Genomic DNA, 23,319 nt, shown 5'->3' with positions numbered 1-23,319 from the left:
GTGGCCCCTGGCTTGTCCAGGGCTCCACACAAGCAGTTCAAGACAGCATTAGCGCAGGAAAGTAGTGCAGATAGGACTGCTCTGCCGTTGTTCACATTTGTATGGAAGGACTCCTACACCCTGATCCGGGCACAACGGAGTTAACCAGGTCAGCTGAGGTTCCAGGTGGTTCACAGGAGTGAGCTGGTCTACACTGTTGGACTCATATATATCTATATATATATATATCTATATATATAATTGCCTTATTCTGTCTGTCTGTCTGTCTTGCTCCAAAATTGTGTCTCGGTGAGTGTCATTACAGTGACAACCGTCTGATTGGCCGCTGGCTCGGCCTGGCCCCCCCCCCCCACGGATTGGTCGCTCGCCTCGGCCTGGCCCCGCCCTCTGCATGGATTGGCCGCTCGCCCCGGCCCTCCGCACGCATCGCCAGACATAACCTTGCGCTGCTGGGATCGTGACGGAGCCGGTATACGCTGGTAACCATTATACACATCGGGTAACTAATGTCCCTTAGTTACCCGATGTGTATCATAGTTACCAGCATACACCGGCTCCGTCACGATCCCAGCAGCGCCAGACATAACCTTGCGTAACTCTCCCCCCAGGACTACTCCTCCTATTATAGTCCTCCTATTATACTCCTCTCTGAGTATAATAGGAGAACTATTATAGCATGGGTGATGGAGCACGATGGGGAGTGCACAGCATGGGGGATGGAGCACAATGGGGAGTGCGCAGCATGGGGGATGGAGCACGATGGGGGTGCGCAGCATGGGGGATGGAGCACGATGGGGGTGCACAGCATGGGGGATGGAGCACGATGCTGGGTGCGCAGCATGGGGGATGTAGCACGATGGGGAGTTCGCCGCATGGGGGATGGAGCACGATGGGGAGTGTGCAACATGGGGGATGGAGCACGATGGGGGGTGCGCAGCATGGGGGATGGAGCACGGTGGGGGGTGCGCAGCATGGGGGATGGAGCACGATGGGGGGTGCGCAGCATGGGGGATGGAGCACGATGGGGAGTGCGCAGCATGGAGGATGGAGCATGATGGGGAGTGCGCAGCATAGGGGATGGAGCACGATGGAGGGTGCGCAGCATGGGGAATGGAGCACGATGGGGAGTGAGCAGCATAGGGGATGGAGCACGATGGGGGGTGCGCTGCATGGGGGATGGAGCACGATGGGGAGTGCGCAGCATGGGGGATGGAGCACGATGGGGAGTGCGCAGCATGGGGATGGAGCACGATTGGGGTGCGCAGCATGGGGGATAGAGCACGATGGGGGTGCGCAGCATGGGGGATGGAGCTCGATGGGGAGTGCGCAGCATGGAGGATGGAGCATGATGGGGAGTGCGCAGCATGGGGGATGGAGCACGATGGGGGGTGCGCAGCATGGGGGATGGAGCATGATGGGGAGTGAGCAGCATAGGGGATGGAGCACGATGTGGGGTGCGCAGCATGGGGGATGGAGCACGATGGGGAGTGCGCAGCATGGGGGATGGAGCACGATGGGGAGTGCGCAGCATGGGGATGGAGCACGATTGGGGTGCGCAGCATGGGGGATAGAGCACGATGGGGGTGCGCAGCATGGGGGATGGAGCTCGATGGGGAGTGCGCAGCATGGGGGATTGGAGTACGATGGGGAGTGCGCAGCATGGGGGATGGAGCACGATGGGGGTGCACACCTCCCCCCAAAACACACACACACCGCCACACGCGCACCGTACAACACACCACACACACACTGGGAACCACAAACACCGCCCTACACAGACACCCACAAACACAGACAACGCCGCACACACACAACACCCAACACACAAACACCGCAGCATACACAAATATACGCACATACCGAGCAACACACACACATTGCACAAAACATACCTCCCCCCAAAACACACACACGCACCCCACACCCACACAAACTGCGCAACACACACACATCACCACACACACACAACGCTGCAGACACACAACGCTCCACATACAACGCAACACACAAACAACACCGCTCTCACCCCCACACCCAGACAACACCCAGAACATTTACAGCGCCCTACACATACACTGGCAACTACACACAACAACATCTATATATATAACAAAAATCATACATTAACTACACAATAAATTCTAGAATACCCGATGCGTTAGAATCGGGCCACCTTCTAGTATATATATATATATATATATATATATATATATATATATATATATATATATATACTGCTCAAAAAAATAGAGGGAACACAAATACCATTTTGTTGTTGAAGCGTACCCTTTATTTTTTGAGCAGTATATATATATATATATATATATATATATATATATATACACACACACACATATAGTGATTTATATTACAAAATGAACAGCTAAAAACTTTAAACGATGAAAAAAGATGGAATTACTGTCTGTTTTTCCCTCCTGCTCAAGATATACACCAATGAACAAAGGACAATGTTTTGCACTTTTGGCTTTCAGGCTCCATATCTCACCATCCACTACAGCTTTAAGCGTGAGACAACCTTCATTTTATTTCATCTTGGCTATCTCATACAGTACATAATGCTTAGTTATGCAGATTCTTGCCAGTCACTGCATTGTTATTGTTTTAATCCTAAAAATCTAAATTTTAATTTTTCATCATTTTATTAGTATTTTGTAAATCTCCTTTGGCTTTCATCTCTGCCAGAATCCATCCAGCCTATTGAGTTTCGTCTCATCGCTCCAAATCACCCGTTTCTAATCTTCCACTTTTTGTACTTCTTTGCAAACTCGAGCCGACGTTTCTTATGATGATATTGATATTGCAGCTTTTTCCCCTTTTTTCGGGCCACCATTCCAGACTTGTGTAACTTGCGTCGCTCGGTGTTTGCATGGACGTCTGTGATCTCACTATTATGAAGCATACGAGCCGCCTCCACTGCCGGGTTTGTTACCCCAAAACTGATAGACCTTGTGATGAGCCGACTTGTAGACTCCGATATTTTGCCTGGACGTCACCTCTTGGCTTTTGAATGGATGGACGGACTTTACTTTGTATTCTTCCAACTGTCATGACCTCACATGATGCAGTTTGGCAATTTTCTTGGTCGAAAGACATCTCTCGATGAGCTGGATGATGCTGTTTCTCTTTTCTTGAGAAATCTTCACTTTGATTTTAACCAGTGACCTTTCACTTGGGACTCAACCTAATAACACACTGAGCTATTAGGGAATGTGAGAACAGAAGAAAACCTATTTTCAAACACCAGAAGCAAAACAGTAACAATGCAGAGAGATGACGAGAATCTGCATAACTAATCATATGCTAAATAGCTGCAAGTCACATTTATGTATGAGATAGCCAAGATGATTGTCTATAAAATGAAGGTCGTCTCACGCTCAAAGCTGTAGTCGATGGTGAGATAAGACAGGATGCACCCTTGACTATAGGTAATGTATAACAGACCTCCTCTCCTCCTCCTCACTGCACAATGATCTCTGCACAGATCACAGAGCGTGCCCACAATACTCCCCCATGAAAGTCCCATCCAAACTATTGTTTCTCATGGTCCATGTGGCTGATGTAATCCAAATGTCTAAATGATGTTAACAGCCAGTCAAGATGGCCAACCTGATACTCGTGAGTCAGAATTAGAACAATCCACAAGTAAACAATAAAGTTAACAGATTAGAAAAAAATATGACCACAGTTTCAGACTTAAATAAAATAAAAATCAAGTACAAATTAAAAATAGCCAGAGATCTTACCTTGCCTCTTCAATCTCCCGGCACTTCTGACTATTTCATTCACCACAGCCGCTCCACTTTGTGGATCCAGCCCTCCAAACACCCAGGAATCCCTGTGGCCCCCAAGGATGACATATCTGTCTAAGAAGGACATTGGCCTGTTTAGTAATATTGCAGCCAAGGGAACCTGACAGCAGAGCTTTCATTCATAAACTATTGTCATGATATTACTGTATATACAGTATGGGACATAACTATGAAAATCAGCAATTTTTACAGTTTACGGGTGTAGAGGGTGGTCGAGCCCTGCAATGAGATAGTGTTATGCAGAGTGCAATGTGTTATGCCTATTGCTAAATGTGTATTTTGATATGTTATGATGTTAGCTGGGTGCAGGTCCCAGATAGATTAGAGCGGGACTGTTACCATTGGCGCCACCTAGTGGTTGGGCTGTGATAGCGGCAGCATAGAAGAGATAGGGTTAAAGGGGAAGTGAGAGATGTCAGAAAGAGGATGGTTGGGAGGTCTCGAAATGAGCCAGTCTAGAATAGGGTTCAAGTTTGAGAAAACGTGGCCTCGGTGCGAGGTATGGTTGAGAGGTCCAGAGCCTACTGCTCACCCCAGTGGGCTTAGAGAGTCGTCTGGCTAGAGAGTTGCCATGGCCCAAATTCGAACGAAGGTGAATGGAGTCAGGGGGAAGGAGACAGACCCCGGGGCTTGAGAACAAGATCCAAGATAGCGGAGGGGGACAGGTCTAGAGGTAATAACCCACACTAAGAGGAAGGAAGCCCATGTCATAACGGTGTGAAGAATAAAGTGAATTTTTTGGTTGGCTAAGTGAGCTCTGGTGTTGCGTGTGTTACTGACTGTCTATAATGCGGAGCAGCAGCGGGGTGACGTACACCGGCCAGAAGAAACCAGTAAGTATCATACGCTCCACCCAACGTCCCATGAGCACTCAGACTCTCTTTAGCGAAGGAGTGAGGTGTTCATGTGGCTCGGGGCCAGCACCTTCCTTCACGGGGAATATCATACTTGGCCATTTTCAGAAACGGCCTTCTGGAAGTGAACTCATAGCGGTACACTGATGCTGTGCCAGCTACTAGTTTTCCCGACCACTCCTTTTAAATGTGTCTAAATGGATACCGGGATTCAGTCTGATTATGCAGCAACTTGGTATCTTGCACAATAAGCCCTCCAAAAGTGCCGATTTACTGAGGCTTGAGTAGTAACTGGTAGATTTGCCAAATCTTCCAGGTGGGCTTGTCCTTTTTTCCTGGAGCTCCCCAGATATTTTCAAGAGAATGGACAGGGGTGGCTATATCTACGGTGCAACCTGTGCAGCCTCACAGGGGCCCAAGAGCTGAGGGGCCCATTTCTACCTCCAAAGTAGGTAAGGATTGTGCATTTTGAAGAGTTATTGGACTACAAAGGGCACATTTACTGCTTTTGCACAGGGGCCCTTTTTGGTCTTTGTCCACCAGTGAGAATGGAGTATAGAGAAATAGAGTATATAGAGTATAGAGTAAGTGAAGCTCTAGCCATCCGAGCGTTGCTGCAGTGGTCATGGCTGTAATTGTGCCCACTCTTACTTGCATGGCATCGGAAGGCAGGCTAACTGTTCTGAGTGGGACTGCAATCAAGGATAGATTGACGGGGCTGAAGTTGTGCCTAACCAGCATGCCACTCTCACGGGTGACAGTTTTTTTTAGACCAGTGACAGCTTGACAACTGGAGCCCCTCCTCTCCATCTGGCTCTCTATATTGAAATGTTGTTTTGATTTTCTTGGTGCTGAAACAGTTAATGTCAGTTTTGCTGCTTGCAGCTTTTCCAGCAGTGCAGGTCAGCTGCAGCTGCTCTGTAGCCACACCGCTTTGTGGTTAAGTAGCTAGGTTTTCCAGCAATCCTTGCTGCTTTTACAAAATCCTTTTGTATTCTGGCCACCTTGGTGGAAGGACCTGTGAAGGAGCGCTCCAGAAGCTGGGCTTTATCCTTTTATTGTTGTCTGCCCTGTTTGTCTTACCTTTCCTTCTGTCATCTTAGTGCAGCAATGGAGTTAGCATCTCCCACCTGCCAATGCACTAGCCAGGGCACTACAGGGTTTACTCAGGGTCTCAGGTTCCTGTTGAGTGACAGTTGCGCTGACTGTGTAGGGCCTGGCTAGGAGAGTAGGGACAGCTGCAGGTGAGGATAGGAGGTGTCCCATCTACCCCTCTCACTAGAGCTAGGATCCACCATTGTTATTGTGCCCCTGGTGTTCCCCCTTATTATTTGTTGTATTTTGTTTTGTATTTTTGTCGTGCGTCAAACATCTGTTGGTCTGAACGCGCCCGCCACATGTAAGAGCGTAACAGCCACAGATTTGTTGGAATGGTTCAGATTTTTCAAAAACTGTCCTACAAAATGTATTAAATGTCCAAAACTAAAAATTGTGAGGATTTACCCAACATGCCAGTCCCTCCAGGAGAGTTAACAATTATGATCTAACTTTTTCACTCCTGGCCTGAAAGTTACAGTATAGGCATGACTATAACTAAAATAGATGCAGGAGTTGCGGTCGCACTCGAGCCCTGGAACCCACAGGGTCCAAAAAGTCCCTTTGGCCTATATAAAAAGACTAGTGCCATCAAAGACTTGCAATGATTGTGGGCCCCATTGGAGCGTTTGCATTGGAGCCCATGAGCTTTAAATTACGGCATTGGTTATAGGCCTAACCTTTGATGTTTCTCTTCCTTCCCAGGCAACCTGTTGTTATCATTGTGACAGAATCCACCTCAATGTCCATATACTTCCAGGCAGTGGCGGAACCCAGTGCAAGATTTGAACCTGGGCCCCCTCCTGCAAGTTGGTCAGATGTACGAGAAGCTCTTGTAGCTTAAAGACATAAGTGTTGCCCTCTCCCATCCCCCTTCATTATGTAACCCCCCCATCCTGTACTAATGTCCCCCCATCCTGAGCTCCTTTCAGGTATATATGTCCCCTCATCCTGGGCCTTTTCCTAGTAGATACACTGACTAGCAAAAGGGTAACAATGTTTTGCACTTTTAATTTTCAGGCTCCATATCTCACCATCCACTACAGCTTTGAGCGTGAGATGAACTTCACTATATAGACAATCATCTTGGCTATCTCATACATAAATGTGACTTACAGCTATTTAACATATGATTAGTTATGCAAATTATTTTCATGTCACTGCATTGTTACTGTTTTGCTCCTAAAAATCTAAATTTTCATTTTTATTATTGTGTCAGTATTTTGTAAATCCACCTTTGGCTTTCAGCATTGCCTGAATCCTTCTGGGTTCTTGATCAGATTCCAGCATGTCTCAACCAAAATCTGATCCCAGGTCTCTTCTACACATTCCCAATGTTGGTGTGTAGGGGGTGAGCCTACCCCTACAAATGGAGATAGTACCGGCTATGTTATTAATAAAAATGTGTTATTTATATTTGCATGAAGGTTATGTTAGGGCACCCCTAGTGGCCGGGTGGGACGGCTGTTGCCACCGGGGAGGAGGAGCCGGCTGTAGCTTGGGGGAAGGAGTGAGTGTGTGTGAGGTTGTTGGATCCGGGACGTGAGAGTGAAGATCCAGGGGCAGAGTGTGGGGGCTGAATCAAGAGGGGACGCCGGTGAGAATGGGAGAGTGTACGGATCCTCGGAAGAGTGAAGCAACCGGTGTGGGTCCGGTGTGTGTGTAACCGTCAGTGGGAGCCCGGTGAAGCGGAGTAATCAGGGCACAGCCCCACGCGAGGATTCGTTCGGGCAGGTTGTCCCCCCCCCAGCCCAGGAAGTGTTTTCTTGTCTGCAACCGCCGGATTGAGACTACGTGTGTCAAGTGTGTTAATAAATATGTCTTTGGTTTGCATCCCATCTTGCCTGAAGACTGTTTGTACCACTACCGACGACAACATCACCACACTCTGCCCCACCAAGCTAGTCCCCGACCTTGAAGTAGTGATGGAGCCCGGGGTAAGCCTTGAAGCAAGGAAGGCCACGACTACAAGGCCGGAGGCACCCCTGGCTCATCATACATGTGGCGTAGTCGGCAGGATACGATTCCCCTGCCAGGAACCCAAGAAGCCGGAGATCAAGTAGTGCCAAGTGCACCGTATCTAGGCTATGAGAGAAGATTTCCAGTCCCATGGTGGGAGGAAGAAGTGCCCCAGGCGTTGGACCGGGCACAAGATGGCGACAAGATGGCCACCGTCTGTGAAGCTAAGGAAGAAAAGGTGCGAAAAATTGGCGCCAAAAGAAGAGCCTGGGGCTGGCCGGTGCCGAAGAAGAAGCACAGAGTACTCCGCCCAAAGAGGGGAGGCGCCAGTCCCAGGGCACGCCGAAGAACATGTAAAGTGGGCGGTGTACTGAAGAAAAAGGAGTGCCGCCGCGGAAGGGTTGATTTGTGGCGTGGGACCAAGGGTGGAGCCTCTTCAAGAGCGGGAAAAGTGAGCCCGCCTCCACTTCCTGTAGTCCCGCCACTGACCCTGACGCACTTACGAAAGCCTCACGACACGAAGATGGAGAGCTTGAACGAGAACCGCGAGAAGCAGTTGATGTCTGCGGAGGGATTCCCCACTCTCTTGCCGGCTGTACCCAGAGGACCGGGATGAGCCACCAGGGTTACCTGGCTCACGACGTGGGATGCGGAGACCGGTGCGACCACCACGGAGGTCCGGGCGACCTACCCCGCCCAAATACCGTCAGGGAGCCGGATGCTGGGAGCCCCAGATCCCCGCCCAGAGAGACCCCCGCCAGCCGCGGTGAAGCCTGCACCAACTCGAATCCCGGCGGAGGAATATGCCCAGACGCTGGAGCGAGACGACTGGGGTTTCTATTGGGAGCCGGTGCTGCCGTCTCCCCTACCGACCCGAAGATCCCCGTCCCCTGAGCCGGATCCCGTGCAAGAGTGGCTGCTGACGGAGATCGTCACTCGGGAGATAATGGCCGGTCCCCATGGAGAAGAACTTGAATATCAGTATACTACCGGGGTAGTCGTCAAGTTCAATCAGAAAGAAGGGTATGGCTTCATCCAGGATGGAGAAACCGGGGACGATTATTTTTACAATCGCGTCAACCTGGATACAGAAGGCCTCCCGCAGCGGCTGCATACCCTGTACCCAGGAGAAAAGGTCCGATTCCTGAGGGAAGTGGGCTGCCGGGGCTTGTTTGCGGTGGGGGTGCATCGTACGCCCACTGAACAGGAGGCTGCCCGTTGGCAACAAGAGGTAGAGTGGGAGGAGCATCAAGCCCGGCGACAGGAGCAACGAAGACCGGTGCTGGCTGCGGCCTCCCGACCCCGAAATACTGTGGCCGTAGCTCCGGCAGTCATGCCCGTGTCCAGCACTGACCCGGAGAAGGGGACCTCGCCAGGGCCAGCCATCCACCAGCACATAACGACCCACCCAACTATCGTTATGGGAAGCCCGCTTCTGTCTCGTGCAGCGACCCCCTCACCTCCAGCAGAGCCTGAGGAACCCCAGCCGGAGGCCGGAGCTGCAGAACCGCTCACTGGTCCTGCGCCTTTCCGGCGGCTGCGCCGGCTACCCGGGCAGCCCCTGTCAGAGTATATTCAAGCACAGAGGGCCGAGTGGCAACGAGCCTACCAGCCGGAATAGACATCTAAACCGGAAGATGACGGGCCTGTCTGTTTGATGCCGGCATGTTTGAGCCGGGGAAAGTTTTGTTTGAGTTGTTGATTCCGGAGAGAGCCTGCTTGCTGGACTGAGCCAGAGGCCCCTCCGTGTTAGTAAGGAAGAAGTTGCTGTGTTCCTGCGCTGACCATCAAAGACCGGGAGCGCTGTTGAGCCTCCGGTCACATCAAAGACCGGGAGCGCTGCTGAGCCTCCGGGCGCAGGACAGGTTCGCAGTGAATTATATATGTGTCATGTTGTTTACAAGTTGTAATTTTAGTATGAGCCTTGCCGGGAGGCTCGGGTTTTAAGAGGGGAGGAGTGTAGGGGGTAAGCCTACCCCTACAAATGGAGATAGTACCGGCTATGTTATTAATAAAAATGTGTTATTTATATTTGCATGAAGGTTATGTTAGGGCACCCCTAGTGTGGGACGGCTGTTGCCACCGGGGAGGAGGAGCCGGCTGTAGCTTGGGGGAAGGAGTGAGTGTGTGTGAGGTTGTTGGATCCGGGACGTGAGAGAGTGAAGATCCAGGGGCAGAGTGTGGGGGCTGAATCAAGAGGGGACGCCGGTGAGAACGGGAGAGTGTACGGATCCTCGGAAGAGTGAAGCAACCGGTGTGGGTCCGGTGTGTGTGTAACCGTCAGTGGGAGCCCGGTGAAGCGGAGTAATCAGGGCACAGCCCCACGCGAGGATTCGTTCGGGCAGGTTGTCCCCCCCCAGCCCAGGAAGTGTTTTCTTGTCTGAAACCGCCGGATTGAGACTACGTGTGTCAAGTGTGTTAATAAATATGTCTTTGGTTTGCATCCCATCTTGCCTGAAGACTGTTTGTACCACTACCGACGACAACATCACCACACTCTGCCCCACCAAGCTAGTCCCCGACCTTGAAGTAGTGATGGAGCCCGGGGTAAGCCTTGAAGCAAGGAAGGCCACGACTACAAGGCCGGAGGCACCCCTGGCTCATCATTACAGGTGTATACTGGTTGGCTCACTTGGGGATGTATACAGCTTTTTCTTAAACTCTACCAACAAGTTTTCAATTGGGTTAAGGTCTGGGGACTGTGCGGGCAATCCAGCACCTCCTTCATTTGAACCAGTGACCTTTCGCTTGGGAGTCAACTTAATAACACGAAACAAATAGTGGTCCTGCGCCAGACGCGTGTTACCTGCGGAACCGCATGCGTCCAGAGAAAGTGTGCCGATGTAATAAATCCAGAGTGGGGGTGCCCGTCAGCAATAAAGATCCGAGGGGAGCAGGTAAGATGAAGAAAGACCGCACTCCATCCGCTGTGCTGGGAAACGTTTATTTCAACAGGTGCATGGGTAAAAGGCTGGAGGTAACCTGAGAGCCGGCTCCTAGAGGGGGACGACGGCCGTTTCGCCTTGATTAGGCTTCCACGGGTCCACTAAACTTAATAACACACTGAGCTATTAGGGAATGTGAGAACAAGTTGTAATTTAAAGTATACAGGAAGAAAAGGATTTTCTACCACCAGGAGCAGAACAGTAACAGTGCAGTGACATGACAAGACAAGAGTCTGCATAACTAATCATATGCTAAATAGATACAAGTCACATTTATGTATGAGATAGCCAAGATGATTGTCTATAAAATGAAGGTCGTCTGACGGTCAAAGTAGTAGTGGATGGTGAGATATAGAGCCTGAAAGTTAAAAGTTCAAAACATTGTTACCCTTTTGCTCATCAGTATATTTCCCCCATCCTGGTATAGATGTCCCACATCCTGGGCCCTTCCTGGTATACATGTCCCCCATCCTGGGCCCTTCCTGGTATACATGTTCCACATCCTGGGCCCTTCCTGGTATATATGTCAAACATCCTGGGCCCTTTCTGGTATATATGTCCCTCATTCGGAGCCCTTTCTGGTATATATGTCCCTCATTCGGAGCCCTTTCTGGTATATATGTCCCTCATTCGGAGCCCTTTCTGGTATATATGTCCCTCATTTGGAGCCCTTTCTGGTATATATGTCCCTCATTTGGAGCCCTTTCTGGTATATATGTCCCTCATTTGGAGCCCTTTCTGGTATATATATCCCTCATTTGGAGCCCTTTCTGGTATATATATCCCTCATTTGGAGCCCTTTCTGGTATATATATATATATATATATATATATATATATATATATATATATATCCCTCATTTGGAGCCCTTTCTGGTATATATATATCCCACATTTGGAGCCCTTTCTGGTATATATATCCCTCATTTGGAGCCCTTTCTGGTATATATATCCCTCACTTGGAGCCCTTTCTGGTATATATATCCCTCATTTGGAGCCCTTTCTGGTATATATATCCCTCATTTGGAGCCCTTTCTGGTATATATAGCCCTCATTTGGAGCCCTTTCTGGTATATATATCCCTCATTTGGAGCCCTTTCTGGTATATATATATATCCCTCATTTGGAACCCTTTCTTGTATATATATCCCTCATTTGGAGCCCTTTCTGGTATATATATCCCTCATTTGGAGCCCTTTCTGATATATATATCCCTCATTTGGAGCCCTTTCTGGTATATATATATCCCTCATTTGGAACCCTTTCTTGTATATATATCCCTCATTTGGAGCCCTTTCTGGTATATATATCCCTCATTTGGAGCACTTTCTGGTATATATATCTCTCATTTGGAGCCCTTTCTGGTATATATATCCCTCATTTGGAGCCCTTTCTGGTATATATATCCCTCATTTGGAGCCCTTTCTGGTATATATATCCCTCATTTGGAGCCCTTTCTGGTATATATATCCCTCATTTGGAGCCCTTTCTGGTATATATATCCCTCATTTGGAGCCCTTTCTGGTATATATATCCCTCATTTGGAGCCCTTTCTGGTATATATATCCCTCATTTGGAGCCCTTTCTGGTATATATATCCCTCATTTGGAGCCCTTTCTGGTATATATATCCCTCATTTGGAGCCCTTTCTGGTATGTATGTCCCTCATTTGGAGCCCTTTCTGGTATGTATGTCCCTCATTCGGAGCCCTTTCTGGTATATATATCCCTCATTTGGAGCCCTTTCTGGTATATATATCCCTCATTTGGAGCCCTTTCTGGTATATATATCCCTCATTTGGAGCCCTTTCTGGTATATATATATCCCTCATTTGGAGCCCTTCCTGGTATATATGAAGGTTGAATTAGATGGACCTAGGTCTTTTTTCAACCTATGTAACTATGTGATATATGTACCACACCTTGGGAAATATGTACCCCATCCGGGGCCCTTCCTAGTATATATATATATATATATTTTCCATCCTATCCTGGGCCCTTCCTGGATGCACATGCAGATGATGTAGGCGCTAAGGTCAGCAGCACTGGCCTGGTCGTGCTCTCTGTGACTGCAACCGTTACACCACTTCTTCCTGGCTTGAATAGTGACCTTCAACCCTGTGGTCACGAGATTTTTGTGGACCGATATACAGGTGCAATCTCGGACAACTGACTAAACTATACATGTATCACAATAGTCCACGTTCACCTGGCTCCACCGCTCCTTTGATGGTTCCTATCACATTGTATACTCTCCTTATCTCATTGTAGGAATGGATGTGCATCTTCACCTTCCTAAAAAAAATAAAAATAAAATAAAAATAAGACCAAGATATTTGCAAAGTTAGGATAGGTCTTTGATATCTAGTCACTTACTGGGTTGCAAAGCTTCCAGAGAATCCAGGTCCGATGTTATAAGACACATTTAGGTTTCCTTTCCAAGTGCTGTTCGGGGCTGAGGCTCCTCCTATATGACTGCAAATGATAACATGGTGATTATAATTGTACAGTGAGCTCCCTCTAATGGTGACTGCAGAAAGTCAGAATTTTATCATCAACTATATTCCTACGTAGGGAATTTGGACATCGTAGCACTAGAAAGATACATTACATAATTATTCAGCCTTGAAGCATAAAAGAAAAAAATAAAGTCCTAAAGTAGTGTTGACTAACTGTGAAGGGTCAAGGGGGTGTTCCCAGACTCCTCCTGAGTAATGTAAGCCAGCTCCAGTGCGCAGATGAACCCAAGGACAGCACACCTTCACTGCGCATGCGCCAGATGATGCTAGAATTTATTTTAACTTTCTGATGAAAATTATATCTTTAGAAAGCTATTACCACCGTGAACTGGTCGTTAAATACACCGTATCTAGGAAGATATAATTTTAGGGGCCGTGTCCCTTTGACTTCCCATCTCATGGAACTAATTCTGATAGAGCTACTCACCGTAATAACACCTCAGCATCTTTATAGCCAATAGGATGGACTGGGATTTTAGGAAGTCCTACACCGTCTTTTACGTCTGACCTATAGGTGTATTCTGTAAAAAAAAAAATCATCATCATCATGATCCTCCTCCGTCTGTTCATTATTTTGCTCCTCATCCTGCTCCTCATCTTCCTCATCTTGCTCCTCATCCTTCTCCTTTCACTCCTCATCATCCTCCTGCTCCTCATCCTTCTCTTCCTACTCCTCATCCTTCTCCTCCTGCTCCTCATCCTGCTCCTTATCATCCTCTTCCTCATCATCCTCCTCCTCCTGCTCCACATTCTTCTCCTCCTGCTCCTCATCCTTCTCCTCCTGCTCCTCATCCTTCTCATCCTGCTCCTTATCATCCTTCTCCTCCCGCTCCTCATAATCCTCATACTGCTCTTCATCCTCCTCCTCCTCCCGCTCCTCATCCTTCTCCCACTCCTCATTCTTCTCCTCCCACTCTTCATCCTTTTCCTCCTTCTCCTCATCCTTCTTCTCCTACTCCTCATTTTTCTCCTCCCACTCCTCATCCTGCTCCTCATCCTCCTCTTCATCCTGCTCCTCATCCTCCTCTTCCTGCTCCTCATCCTTCTCCTTATCCTGCTCCTCTTCATTCTCCTTCACCTGCTCCTCATTCTAATTATCCTGTTCATCATCATGAAAATGTAGAACAATGACAGGTCTACGCGTTTTGGGCAATTTGTGCCCTTAGTCATGTCTAAGGACACAAATTGCCCAAAACGCTTAGACCCGTCATCTGTCTACATTTATTTTTATTTAATCCTGTTTCTATTTTAATCGTTGGAATAAGATATGTGATGTTTTATGGATTCCCTTTCCTGGAGGATGCTGGTTTTCCTCTTCCCTCAAGTGGACTTACCTGCTTTAGGGACCGGCCAGTTGTTTACGAGCCTCACACCCTATTTGAATATCTTATGTCTTGATGAACTGTTGCAATTCTGTATGTTTTCAAACAGCCCCCTGTACGTACAGCTTTGTTCATGAGCTGCCCGGTGTCCAACTCAACCTGAAGAAGACCTACCAGGACCTTGTTTTACTAACATTTTTTCACCCCACCAAAAACACAGATCTACTCCCAAAGACTCATAGTTTGGAAGTGTTCTTACTAGGATAACCTTATGTTTTTAGGTGCAAGAGGCCTGAGATGTTAAAATAGAGTTTACCATTTACATCACACATGTTCTTGATTGGTAACCTCCAATTGATGTGACCACAAACCAAAAGTGATGGATTTACACAAAAAAAACCATGTCCTAACCTGAAGACTAGTTAATAGAATCTAGAAGGTACCTTTTGCAGGATAACCCGGTGTTAGAGGATCCCCTGCGCCATTAAGATTCAGGACATTGCCACGTTGGGCACCACCACCTGGAAGGTTCCAACCATCAGGATAGGGCTCAACCCCCGGTGGGCAGTAATCAGCCGGATCGGAGAACAGGATAATTCCCTTGGCTCCTGCTTGTTCTGCATTGTGAACCTTGAGTATCAAGCATAGACAACAAATCACTCTGTAATGCTCCATCCCATTTAAAGGGGCAGTACCAGCCACAAACCAGAGCTCCGGAGGTCAGACTGATACATAAAAGGATATGCAAACCTTCAAATAGCAATTTTAAATTTCCCTAAATGCACATATTTTGGATAAAATTATTGTTTACCACTGGGTTGCTCTGTTTGACGTACAGGTTCCTTGTTTCCCTTCACCTTCCAGGCTGCAGAATGTGTTAAAGATGTCCTTTCACATGTTCAAAAGTGGCCAGATATTGTTCTCATTTTATTCTGAGGATTGTGCTTTTTTTCTTTTTTAAAATCTGACAGACAGTTCCAGAGATATAGGCTTATTTTATGTTTTTGTCTTACAGGAACCTCATGGGTGTGTCTTTAGTCTGCTTTGCACAAATACTCTGTGAGCCACGCCCCATAAGTAAAGATCATAAATAGCTAAATAAAAAGGCCTCTATCTCTAGAACCAAATGGTGGATTTTAAAAAAGAAAAAATAATAATACTCAGGTGAGGAGCTGGAATAAAAAAAGCAAAACTGGTTACTTTACCTAGATTTGGTGACAGTTCTTCTTTGAGGGAGAATCTACCATTGAAATGACTGATAACTTTTTTAATCTTTTTCCTCTCAGTTGATTTATCACCAGATCAAAGTTCAACTTAACTTTGATGTGGTCTGTGTCCATAAACCAGCATAAAGGAGCTAAGAAAAAAAACCTAAATTAAATAGTTACAAACGCTGTATGAACAAGCTCGCTGTCACACCCGGGTACCAGAACGAGAAGAAAGTGGGTCCACTGATCCGAGATACCGTTCTCTGACCCGGATGAGCGGACCTGAGCGGCTACCAAGATTCACCACAGCCACAGGAGGTGGACGTAGACAGAATTCTGGTAAGTAACCGCTAGGAGGCAGCCCCGGGTGATCCCGATACCTCGGCAGCTGGTGCCACAGGAGAAAGACCAGGAGTCAGAGTGAATGAGGCAGAAGCTGGTGCAGGCCAGTTCCGGAACCCATTGGAGAATGGAAGGTGTAGGCCGGGTCTGCACAGGATAGACACAGACAGGTACATGGACAATACTAGACAGGAACAAAGACAAAGTCACGGGACAGTAAAGAGAGCATGTACAAGCACAGGGACTTGACAACTAGCACAGGCAAACTAGCTACGGTGACACGTTGATCAGGTGTCGTGGGCGGAGGAGAGGACGCTGCGCTCTCCCACTGCTCGGGTCCGGCCGCTGCGGCTGCCACTGCTCGGTGGTGGCTCGAGCGGTGGGCCGGATCCCGAGGACTCGAGCGGCGTTCCTCGCCCGTGAGTGAAAAGGGGGGGTTTGATTGTGGGGATTTGGTTATTGTCCGTGACGCCATCCTCGGTTGTGGTGAAGTTGGTGACACCACCGCTGCTCTGGACGGGGATCCCGGGAGCGGTGACAGGGAGCAGCTTTGATGTTAGTTCTCCCCTCCGTGGGTAAGGGGTTGGTTGTCCCGGGGCCCGGTGATTGGGTAGGAGTGGATGGCAGGCGAGTTACAGGGCCTGGTGAGGTGCTGGGTCACGGGGGCAGCACTGTGCCGCACGGCACGGTGGTACTCACTCAGCCAATGATGAGGACATGTGACGCCCTGGCAAAGCCAGGTTGTCACAGAAAGAGTTAATCGTCCTTGGTAACCTGATCCCACACCGATGCAGCAGGACAAACCACACCCCCCAGGGTAAGAGAAAAGCAGAGCAGAGGGGAGGGGCTGGAGCAGAATGTGTGGAGAGACAGACAGAAGAGGAGTCTGGAGTTGTAGCTCCCAGGCTGATAGTGAAGCGTGCTCCGAAAGGGCCGGGACAGGCTGTTAGTGAGGAAGGGGCCAGAGGTAGCCGGGGCAGGGTAGTGGCCCACCGGTACCTAGGGTGACCCGGATCACTGCAGGGGAGTGGATTCCCCGTTCCCGGCTGAGGAGAAAGAGGAAGAGAGTGGAGAGAGAGGCACCTGGCTGCAGGGAAAGAACAACAGGAGCTGCTGCACCGTGTGTGGGACACTAACATCCCCGTACCGAAGGCTGCGGACACCGGCAATTCCTAGTTACCAGTGACTCTGTGTGAAATACTTGTGAGTACGCCCGTGCCCTCAGGCACCGCACCGCAGCACTGCGCCCTGCTCCCTGCTTATCCCTGAACGGGCCCCGGGACCAACTGCCCCTACCCACGGAGGGGTTAACATCCTAAGCTGCATCCCAACACCATTCCCGGGAGTCCCGCACCTTCATCGCAGCGGTGGTGTCCACAATCACCACAATCGTGGGTGGCGTCACGGACAATCTCCCTTAACAAACCCCCTTTTACTGTGGAGCCTGGGATCACAGACCGGGTCACGCCACCGTGATACCCACAGAAGTGACCCCGTGGCCTGGATCTGAGTACCCCCTGGTCCCCGGGCGACACAGACACAGTTCTCAGTAAAACACACGGCTGGATGGACGGGTCCCACAGACGGCTGCGGTGTTGTTTCTCCCGGCAGGTTGATGGTGACTGCCTTTCCCTGCACCTATGTACTGTAAACGGTTCCAATGGGTTCCCACCGGTAACCCGCTCCCCAGCTTGGATATGGGCTGGAGGAGCCCCTTTTGCCCACATGCTCTGGCCCTGGCAACAGTAGCCTTGGCGGTGGCTGTGTTTCCCTCTCATGGTTGGACTGTTGCCTTCTGTCGGGACTTGGCTGCTGGGAAACCCAGGAGGTTCCCTTCGCTGACGGATTTGGCAAATTCACGGCGACTTCTAGCCTTGCCGGGGTCCGTAAGCCACTGCCAGATGCTGCTGACTTCTCTTTGTGTACCGGTCCGGTACCACCGGGCCACCGCCCGTCAACGGTTCTTACGGTAATCTCCGATAGGCCACTCCTGCAGACGGTCACCACCATCTGCCAACCATGCTGTACCGCCTGGGCCACACACACGGACGCTGTCAGTCTGCTCCTCTACCACTTTCCTTCCTCTCACTTTCACCTCCAAAACTAATCTGTCTGCTTTTCCCGCCTCCAGGACTGTGAACTCCTTGGTGGGCGGGGCCAACTGCCTGGTCCACCCCCTGGTGTGGACATTAGCCCCTGGAGGAAGGCAATAAGGGTTTGTGTCTGACTTCGGTGTGCCTGACCGGGAGTGTGGGGTGTGGTGGTGTTGTTCTCTGTGGCCCCTGGCTTGTCCAGGGCGCCACATTCCCCCTTAGTAAAATGCAGACTGTCCGCGGGCTGCCCGTCCATCACCGGTTTTATTTTCACAACTGAAAAAGATAAAACGGTAAAACAGTTGCAAGTATAATAACATCTTCCCACATCGGGAGGTACTCTTACTTAAACGTTACTTAACGGTTTCGGCTTCCGCTCTCTCCCACCCAAGCAACCTGGCCCTGATGCTGCCCCTAAGCAAACAGGCAGCACCCCTTGACCCCAGTCCAGCACAAGTTGCCCGAGCGGGTTCTGTCCTTTTCAGGGGACCCACGTCCATGGGGAACCCGTGAAACCCCCAGAGGATCGCCACCGGTTCCGGTGGTGGCTGGGCCCCAGCCTGCTTCACTGCGGGCCCATCCTCCAATCTGCCTCTCCGGAGGCGATAACGGTGAAAGCCACAAACATAATTATTTACATGCCACAAGTTTGTGGTTGCCCTGCTAGTTCTCGGGCCTGTTCGTAGTAGTTTCTACGCATAATTTGAAAAAGGGGGTCCCAACGGGGACCAGTTGCCGGCAACGACCAGTGCAATCAAGCTGACAATCAGTTCACTCTTCTCGGTGGATTATTCTTTTCATTTATTTTCAAAACTTTAACAGCACTTTTAACACACACACACTTTCTCCCCCTTTTAAAGAACAGTTTCCCTGTCCCTAAGTGGGGGTCTACCTAGGTTGGGACGAGTGGACCTCCGGGGTCCAGTGTCAGTGGGGACAGGCAGCGGGGCAGAGGGAACAATCAGTTCCTCTTCCCTGCTATCGTGTGGGGCAGGCGGAGGCATAGGGGAGCTGGATACAGGTTTATCCCTGGGCACTGGCTCACGGTTGACCACTTCCATCACTTCCTCATCCACGGGTTGTGGGAACAGTATCACTGGAAGAATCACCGCGCCATTCTCTGTAGGCCAGTCTGCTGGAAAGTCACCCATCATGGTGTGGATTACCTCTTTTGCCTTCTCCGCCGGTCTAGGAACCGGAGCTTCAGCCGCTGCCCTCAATGCTGGTGGGCACCTCTTTAGATGGAAACTGTGGCCAACGTGCCCCCTTGGTCACGACTGATCTGGTAGGCCTTCCCATCTTCCCATCCTGTGGGCTGTATGACATATGGGGTTTGCTCCCATTGATCATCCAGCTTGTGGGTCCTCCTCTTGCGCTTCAGCACCACATCTCCAGGCTGGAAAGGACCAGCAGACGCCTTCTGGTTGAAGCGCTGCTCCTGTTGTTCCCGACTCCGACTCAAGTTCTTCTCAACATATTCCTGAATCTGTCGGTACTGCACCCTCCACCGAGTGTCCCATTCAGCTGTCGAAGGGAGTGCTTCCAGTCCCATGTCCAGATCCACCGGTAGCCGGCTGGGGCGAGCCCTCATCAGGTATGCTGGGGTGCATTTCGTTGAGCTGGAAGGGATATTATTGTACATATCGACCAAGTCAGGTAGCTTCTCCGGCCACAGGTTCCGCTCTTCTAGCAGCAACGTCTTGAGGAGGCCCAGGACCAGGTGGTTCATCTTTTCACACATGCCGTTGGTTTGGGCATGGTAAGGCGTGGTCCGGATCTTCTTGCAGCCGTACAACTGACAAAATTCATGGAACACCTCCGCTTCAAAGGCCGGGCCTTGGTCAGTAAGCACCTTCTCAGGGTATCCATGTGGTCGGCAGAAATAAGCCTGGAACGCTCTAGCGGCGGTACGGCCAGTTAGGTCTTTGACTGGGACAACCACGATGAACCTTGAATAGTGGTCTACAATGGTTAGAGCGTAGGTGTACCCACTTCGGCTGGGGGTGAGCTTTACATGGTCCAGGGCAACCAGCTCCAGCGGTTGATGTGTAACGATCGGGTGTAGGGGAGCCTTTTGGCTGGCCTCGTCCTTCCTTCTCAGCGTGCAAGGGCCACACTCTCAGCACCAGGCCTCTACAGATTCCCGCATTCCACTCCAATAGAACCGCTCTCTCAACAGCATCTCTAGTTTCTTCCATCCGAAGTGTCCAGCACCATCATGGTATGCTTGCAGTACGGTGGGCACGTTAGCTTGGGGAATCACCAACTGGCGGATCTTTTCATGGGTCTTCGGGTTAATCAGCTCACGGTACAACTTCCCCTGGTGTAGATACAGCCGGGTCCGTTCTCGTCACAGGCGTTGGGCTTCAGCTGGGGCGGCAGGGTCTATTCCAGCAGCGCCTTGTTACACCAAGATCTTGACTAAGTGGACAGCGGGTGCCAGGTCCTGAGCTTCTTGCCACTCCTGGCTGGGCAGCGGGTCCAGGTTTACCCGTTGTTGATAGACATGCACCTTCTCAGTCGGTGGCTGATGAAATGCGGACAGCTCAATCTCGTCGAGGTCGTCATCCTCAGGCCCTTCCTCCGACAAGTGGGGCATCCGAGAGAGTGCATCGGCATTAACGTTGGCACGGCCAGCCCTGTACTTGATGGTGAAATCGTAGTTGGCTAGCCTAGCCACCCACCGCTGTTCCAATGCGCCCAGATTGGCGGTGTCCAGGTGGGTCAGCAGGTTATTATCCGTGAAAGCGGTGAACTTAGCCGCTGCCAGGTAATGGCGGAACCGCTCGGTGATAGCCCACACCAGTGCCAGGAGCTCAAGCTTGAAAGAGCTGTAGTTCTCGGGGTTCCTCTCAGTCGGTCGAAGCCTTCGGCTAGCATAAGCAATCACTTTCTCTTTTCCGTCTTGGACCTGGGATAGGACTGCCCCTAAGCCTACATTGCTGGCATCGGTGTAAAGGATGAAGGGGTGGTTGTAGTCAGGGTATGCTAGGATTTCTTCTCTGGTCAGGGCCGCTCTCAGCTGACGGAAGGATTCCTCATGCCTTTCTTCCCACACCAATGGGGCTCCTAGGGGTCTAACCACCTTTGGTCTGTCCCACGAGGAGGTCTTGCATGGGGGCAGCCATCTTCATGTACCCCTTAATGAAGCGACGGTAATACCCCACCAGGCCCAGAAACTGCCTCACCTCCTTCACCGTGGTCGGCCTCGGCCAGTCCTGAATGGCGGTGATTTTCTCAGGGTCAGGGGCGACACCCTCTGCACTGACCACATGCCCTAGGTACTGCACTTTGGGTTTCAGCAGATGACACTTTGAGGGCTTCAACTTCATCCCATATTTGGCAAGGGACACGAACACCTCGGCTAGGTGCTCCAGGTGGGCTTCATATGTCTGGGAGTACACAATCACATCATCCAGGTACAGCAGGACGGTCTCAAAGTTTAGATGCCCCAGACAGCATTCCATCAGCCGTTGGAAGGTTCCAGGGGCATTGCACAGCCCGAACGGCATGCTATTAAACTCACAGAGTACCATGGGGGTAGCAAATGCAGTCTTCTCTCGGTCTTCTGGTGCCACAGCCACCTGCCAGTACCCACTGGTGAGGTCAAGGTTGGAAAAGTAATTAGCGGTTCTCAGCGCAGCCAGTGATTCCTCAATGCGGGGCAGAGGGTAAGCGTCCTTATGTGTTATCTGGTTAATTTTTTGGTAATCCACATACATCCGCATGGTGCCATCCTTCTTCTTAACCAGTACCAACGGGGCGGCCCAGGGACTACAGCTGTCTCTAATAACCCCCGCCTCCTTCATGTTCCTCAACATGTCCTTGGCACATTGGTAGTGTGCAGGGGGAATAGGCCTGTACCTCTCTTTGATAGGGGGATGCTCACCGGTGGGGATATGGTGTTGGACCCCTTTAATCTGCCCAAAGTCTAGGGGATGTTTGCTAAAAACCCGCTCATACTCCCGTACCACCCGGTATACCCCTTCTTTGTGATGTGTAGGGGTATCGTCAGTGCCCACGTGTAGCTGTTGGTGCCACTCATCTAACTCCCCTTGGGGCGGGTGAGTGCTGGCAGTCGGTGGTGAGGTTGGGGGGATAGCCTCGTGGATGGTATGGGGATCCAAGGTGAACAACTTGGCAAGGGTAGCGTACCGGGGAAGCCTGACTTCTTCCTCCCCGCAGTTCAGCACCCTCACGGGCACTCTCCCCTTCTTTACATCCACCACCCCTCGGGTGGCCATTACTGTGGGCCAGTGTTCAGAGGGCATGGGCTCTATCATGGCGGGGTAGTCACGCCCCTGGGGCCCTACCGCTGCCCTACACCAAATCATCATCTCGCTCCTGGGAGGCACAATCAAAGGGGCAACATCCATCACTCTCACCCCACCAATCTCTCCTCCTGTCGAGTTCACATGTTGGCGGTACATCAAGGCTCGGCTCTCACGCTGCACAGCTCTCTGTCGGCTCCCCGCCACCGTGGCGGCCAGCTGCTGCAATAGGGTCAGCACGTCACTCATACAGTGCTCCATCACGTTGGTCCCTAGCACTACCTTCGGGTTATGATCACTGGGTTCATTCATTATCACAATCATACCCTGGTGTTGCAGTTCAGCTCGCCCCACAGTCATGGCCACTTGTTTGTATCCCACTTGGGTCAATGGGAGTCCATCAGCAGCAATCAGTGTTATACTGGTGTGTCGCCCTGGGCAAGCCAGGGGACACAGGTCACACACCACCACACCCCCCATCCCAGGTAGGCACATCTAAGCTGAACCAAAAATCCTTGTTGCCTTCCTCCAGAGGCTGATGATTCACACCAGGGGGTGGGCCAGGAGGTTGGCTCCGCCCACCAAGGAGATCACAGCTCTGGAGGCGGGAGAAACCAGGCAGTCTGAGTTGGAGTTGAGTCAGGGAGGAGGAAGTGGAAGGAGTGGAGGAGTAGCCCAGACAGGGCTAAAGTAAACAACTAAGTGAAAGTGAAAAAAACAGAAAGGTAGTAAAGGAGGAAAGCAAGAGTGGTGACAGAGAGAGAAAAGCCTGAAGGTCCAGCTGTGTGCAGGACAGGTCAGCAAGGTCAGCAACGGCGGTGACTGTCTTGAGGGGGACCGTTTGGAAGTTCCTGGAAGGACCCCGTAGGCTGTGTGCCCGGTG

At 50.5% G+C, this 23,319-nt stretch overlaps 1 protein-coding gene across 2 annotated transcripts in view; it reads right to left on the bottom strand.

Moving 5' to 3' along the window:
* The window catches only part of LOC142292299 (putative N-acetylated-alpha-linked acidic dipeptidase), a 166,250-nt gene that overhangs the window by 21,535 nt on the left and 121,396 nt on the right, over positions 1-23,319 (bottom strand). For both annotated transcript variants that reach the window (XM_075337569.1, XM_075337570.1), the window contains 5 exons: positions 14,966-15,152; positions 13,628-13,721; positions 13,058-13,156; positions 12,891-12,976; positions 3,765-3,884 (listed from right to left, as the gene is read on the bottom strand). In XM_075337569.1, the coding sequence (XP_075193684.1) occupies positions 3,765-3,884; positions 12,891-12,976; positions 13,058-13,156; positions 13,628-13,721; positions 14,966-15,152 (586 nt within the window). The remainder of the gene's footprint in view (positions 1-3,764; positions 3,885-12,890; positions 12,977-13,057; positions 13,157-13,627; positions 13,722-14,965; positions 15,153-23,319) is intronic.

Source organism: Anomaloglossus baeobatrachus, chromosome 2, assembly GCF_048569485.1.
Source record: "Anomaloglossus baeobatrachus isolate aAnoBae1 chromosome 2, aAnoBae1.hap1, whole genome shotgun sequence".
NCBI classification, from domain to species: Eukaryota; Metazoa; Chordata; class Amphibia; order Anura; family Aromobatidae; genus Anomaloglossus; species Anomaloglossus baeobatrachus.
The sequence above is the reverse complement of the archived record's forward strand: the minus strand, read 5'-3'. Positions and strand labels throughout refer to the sequence as shown.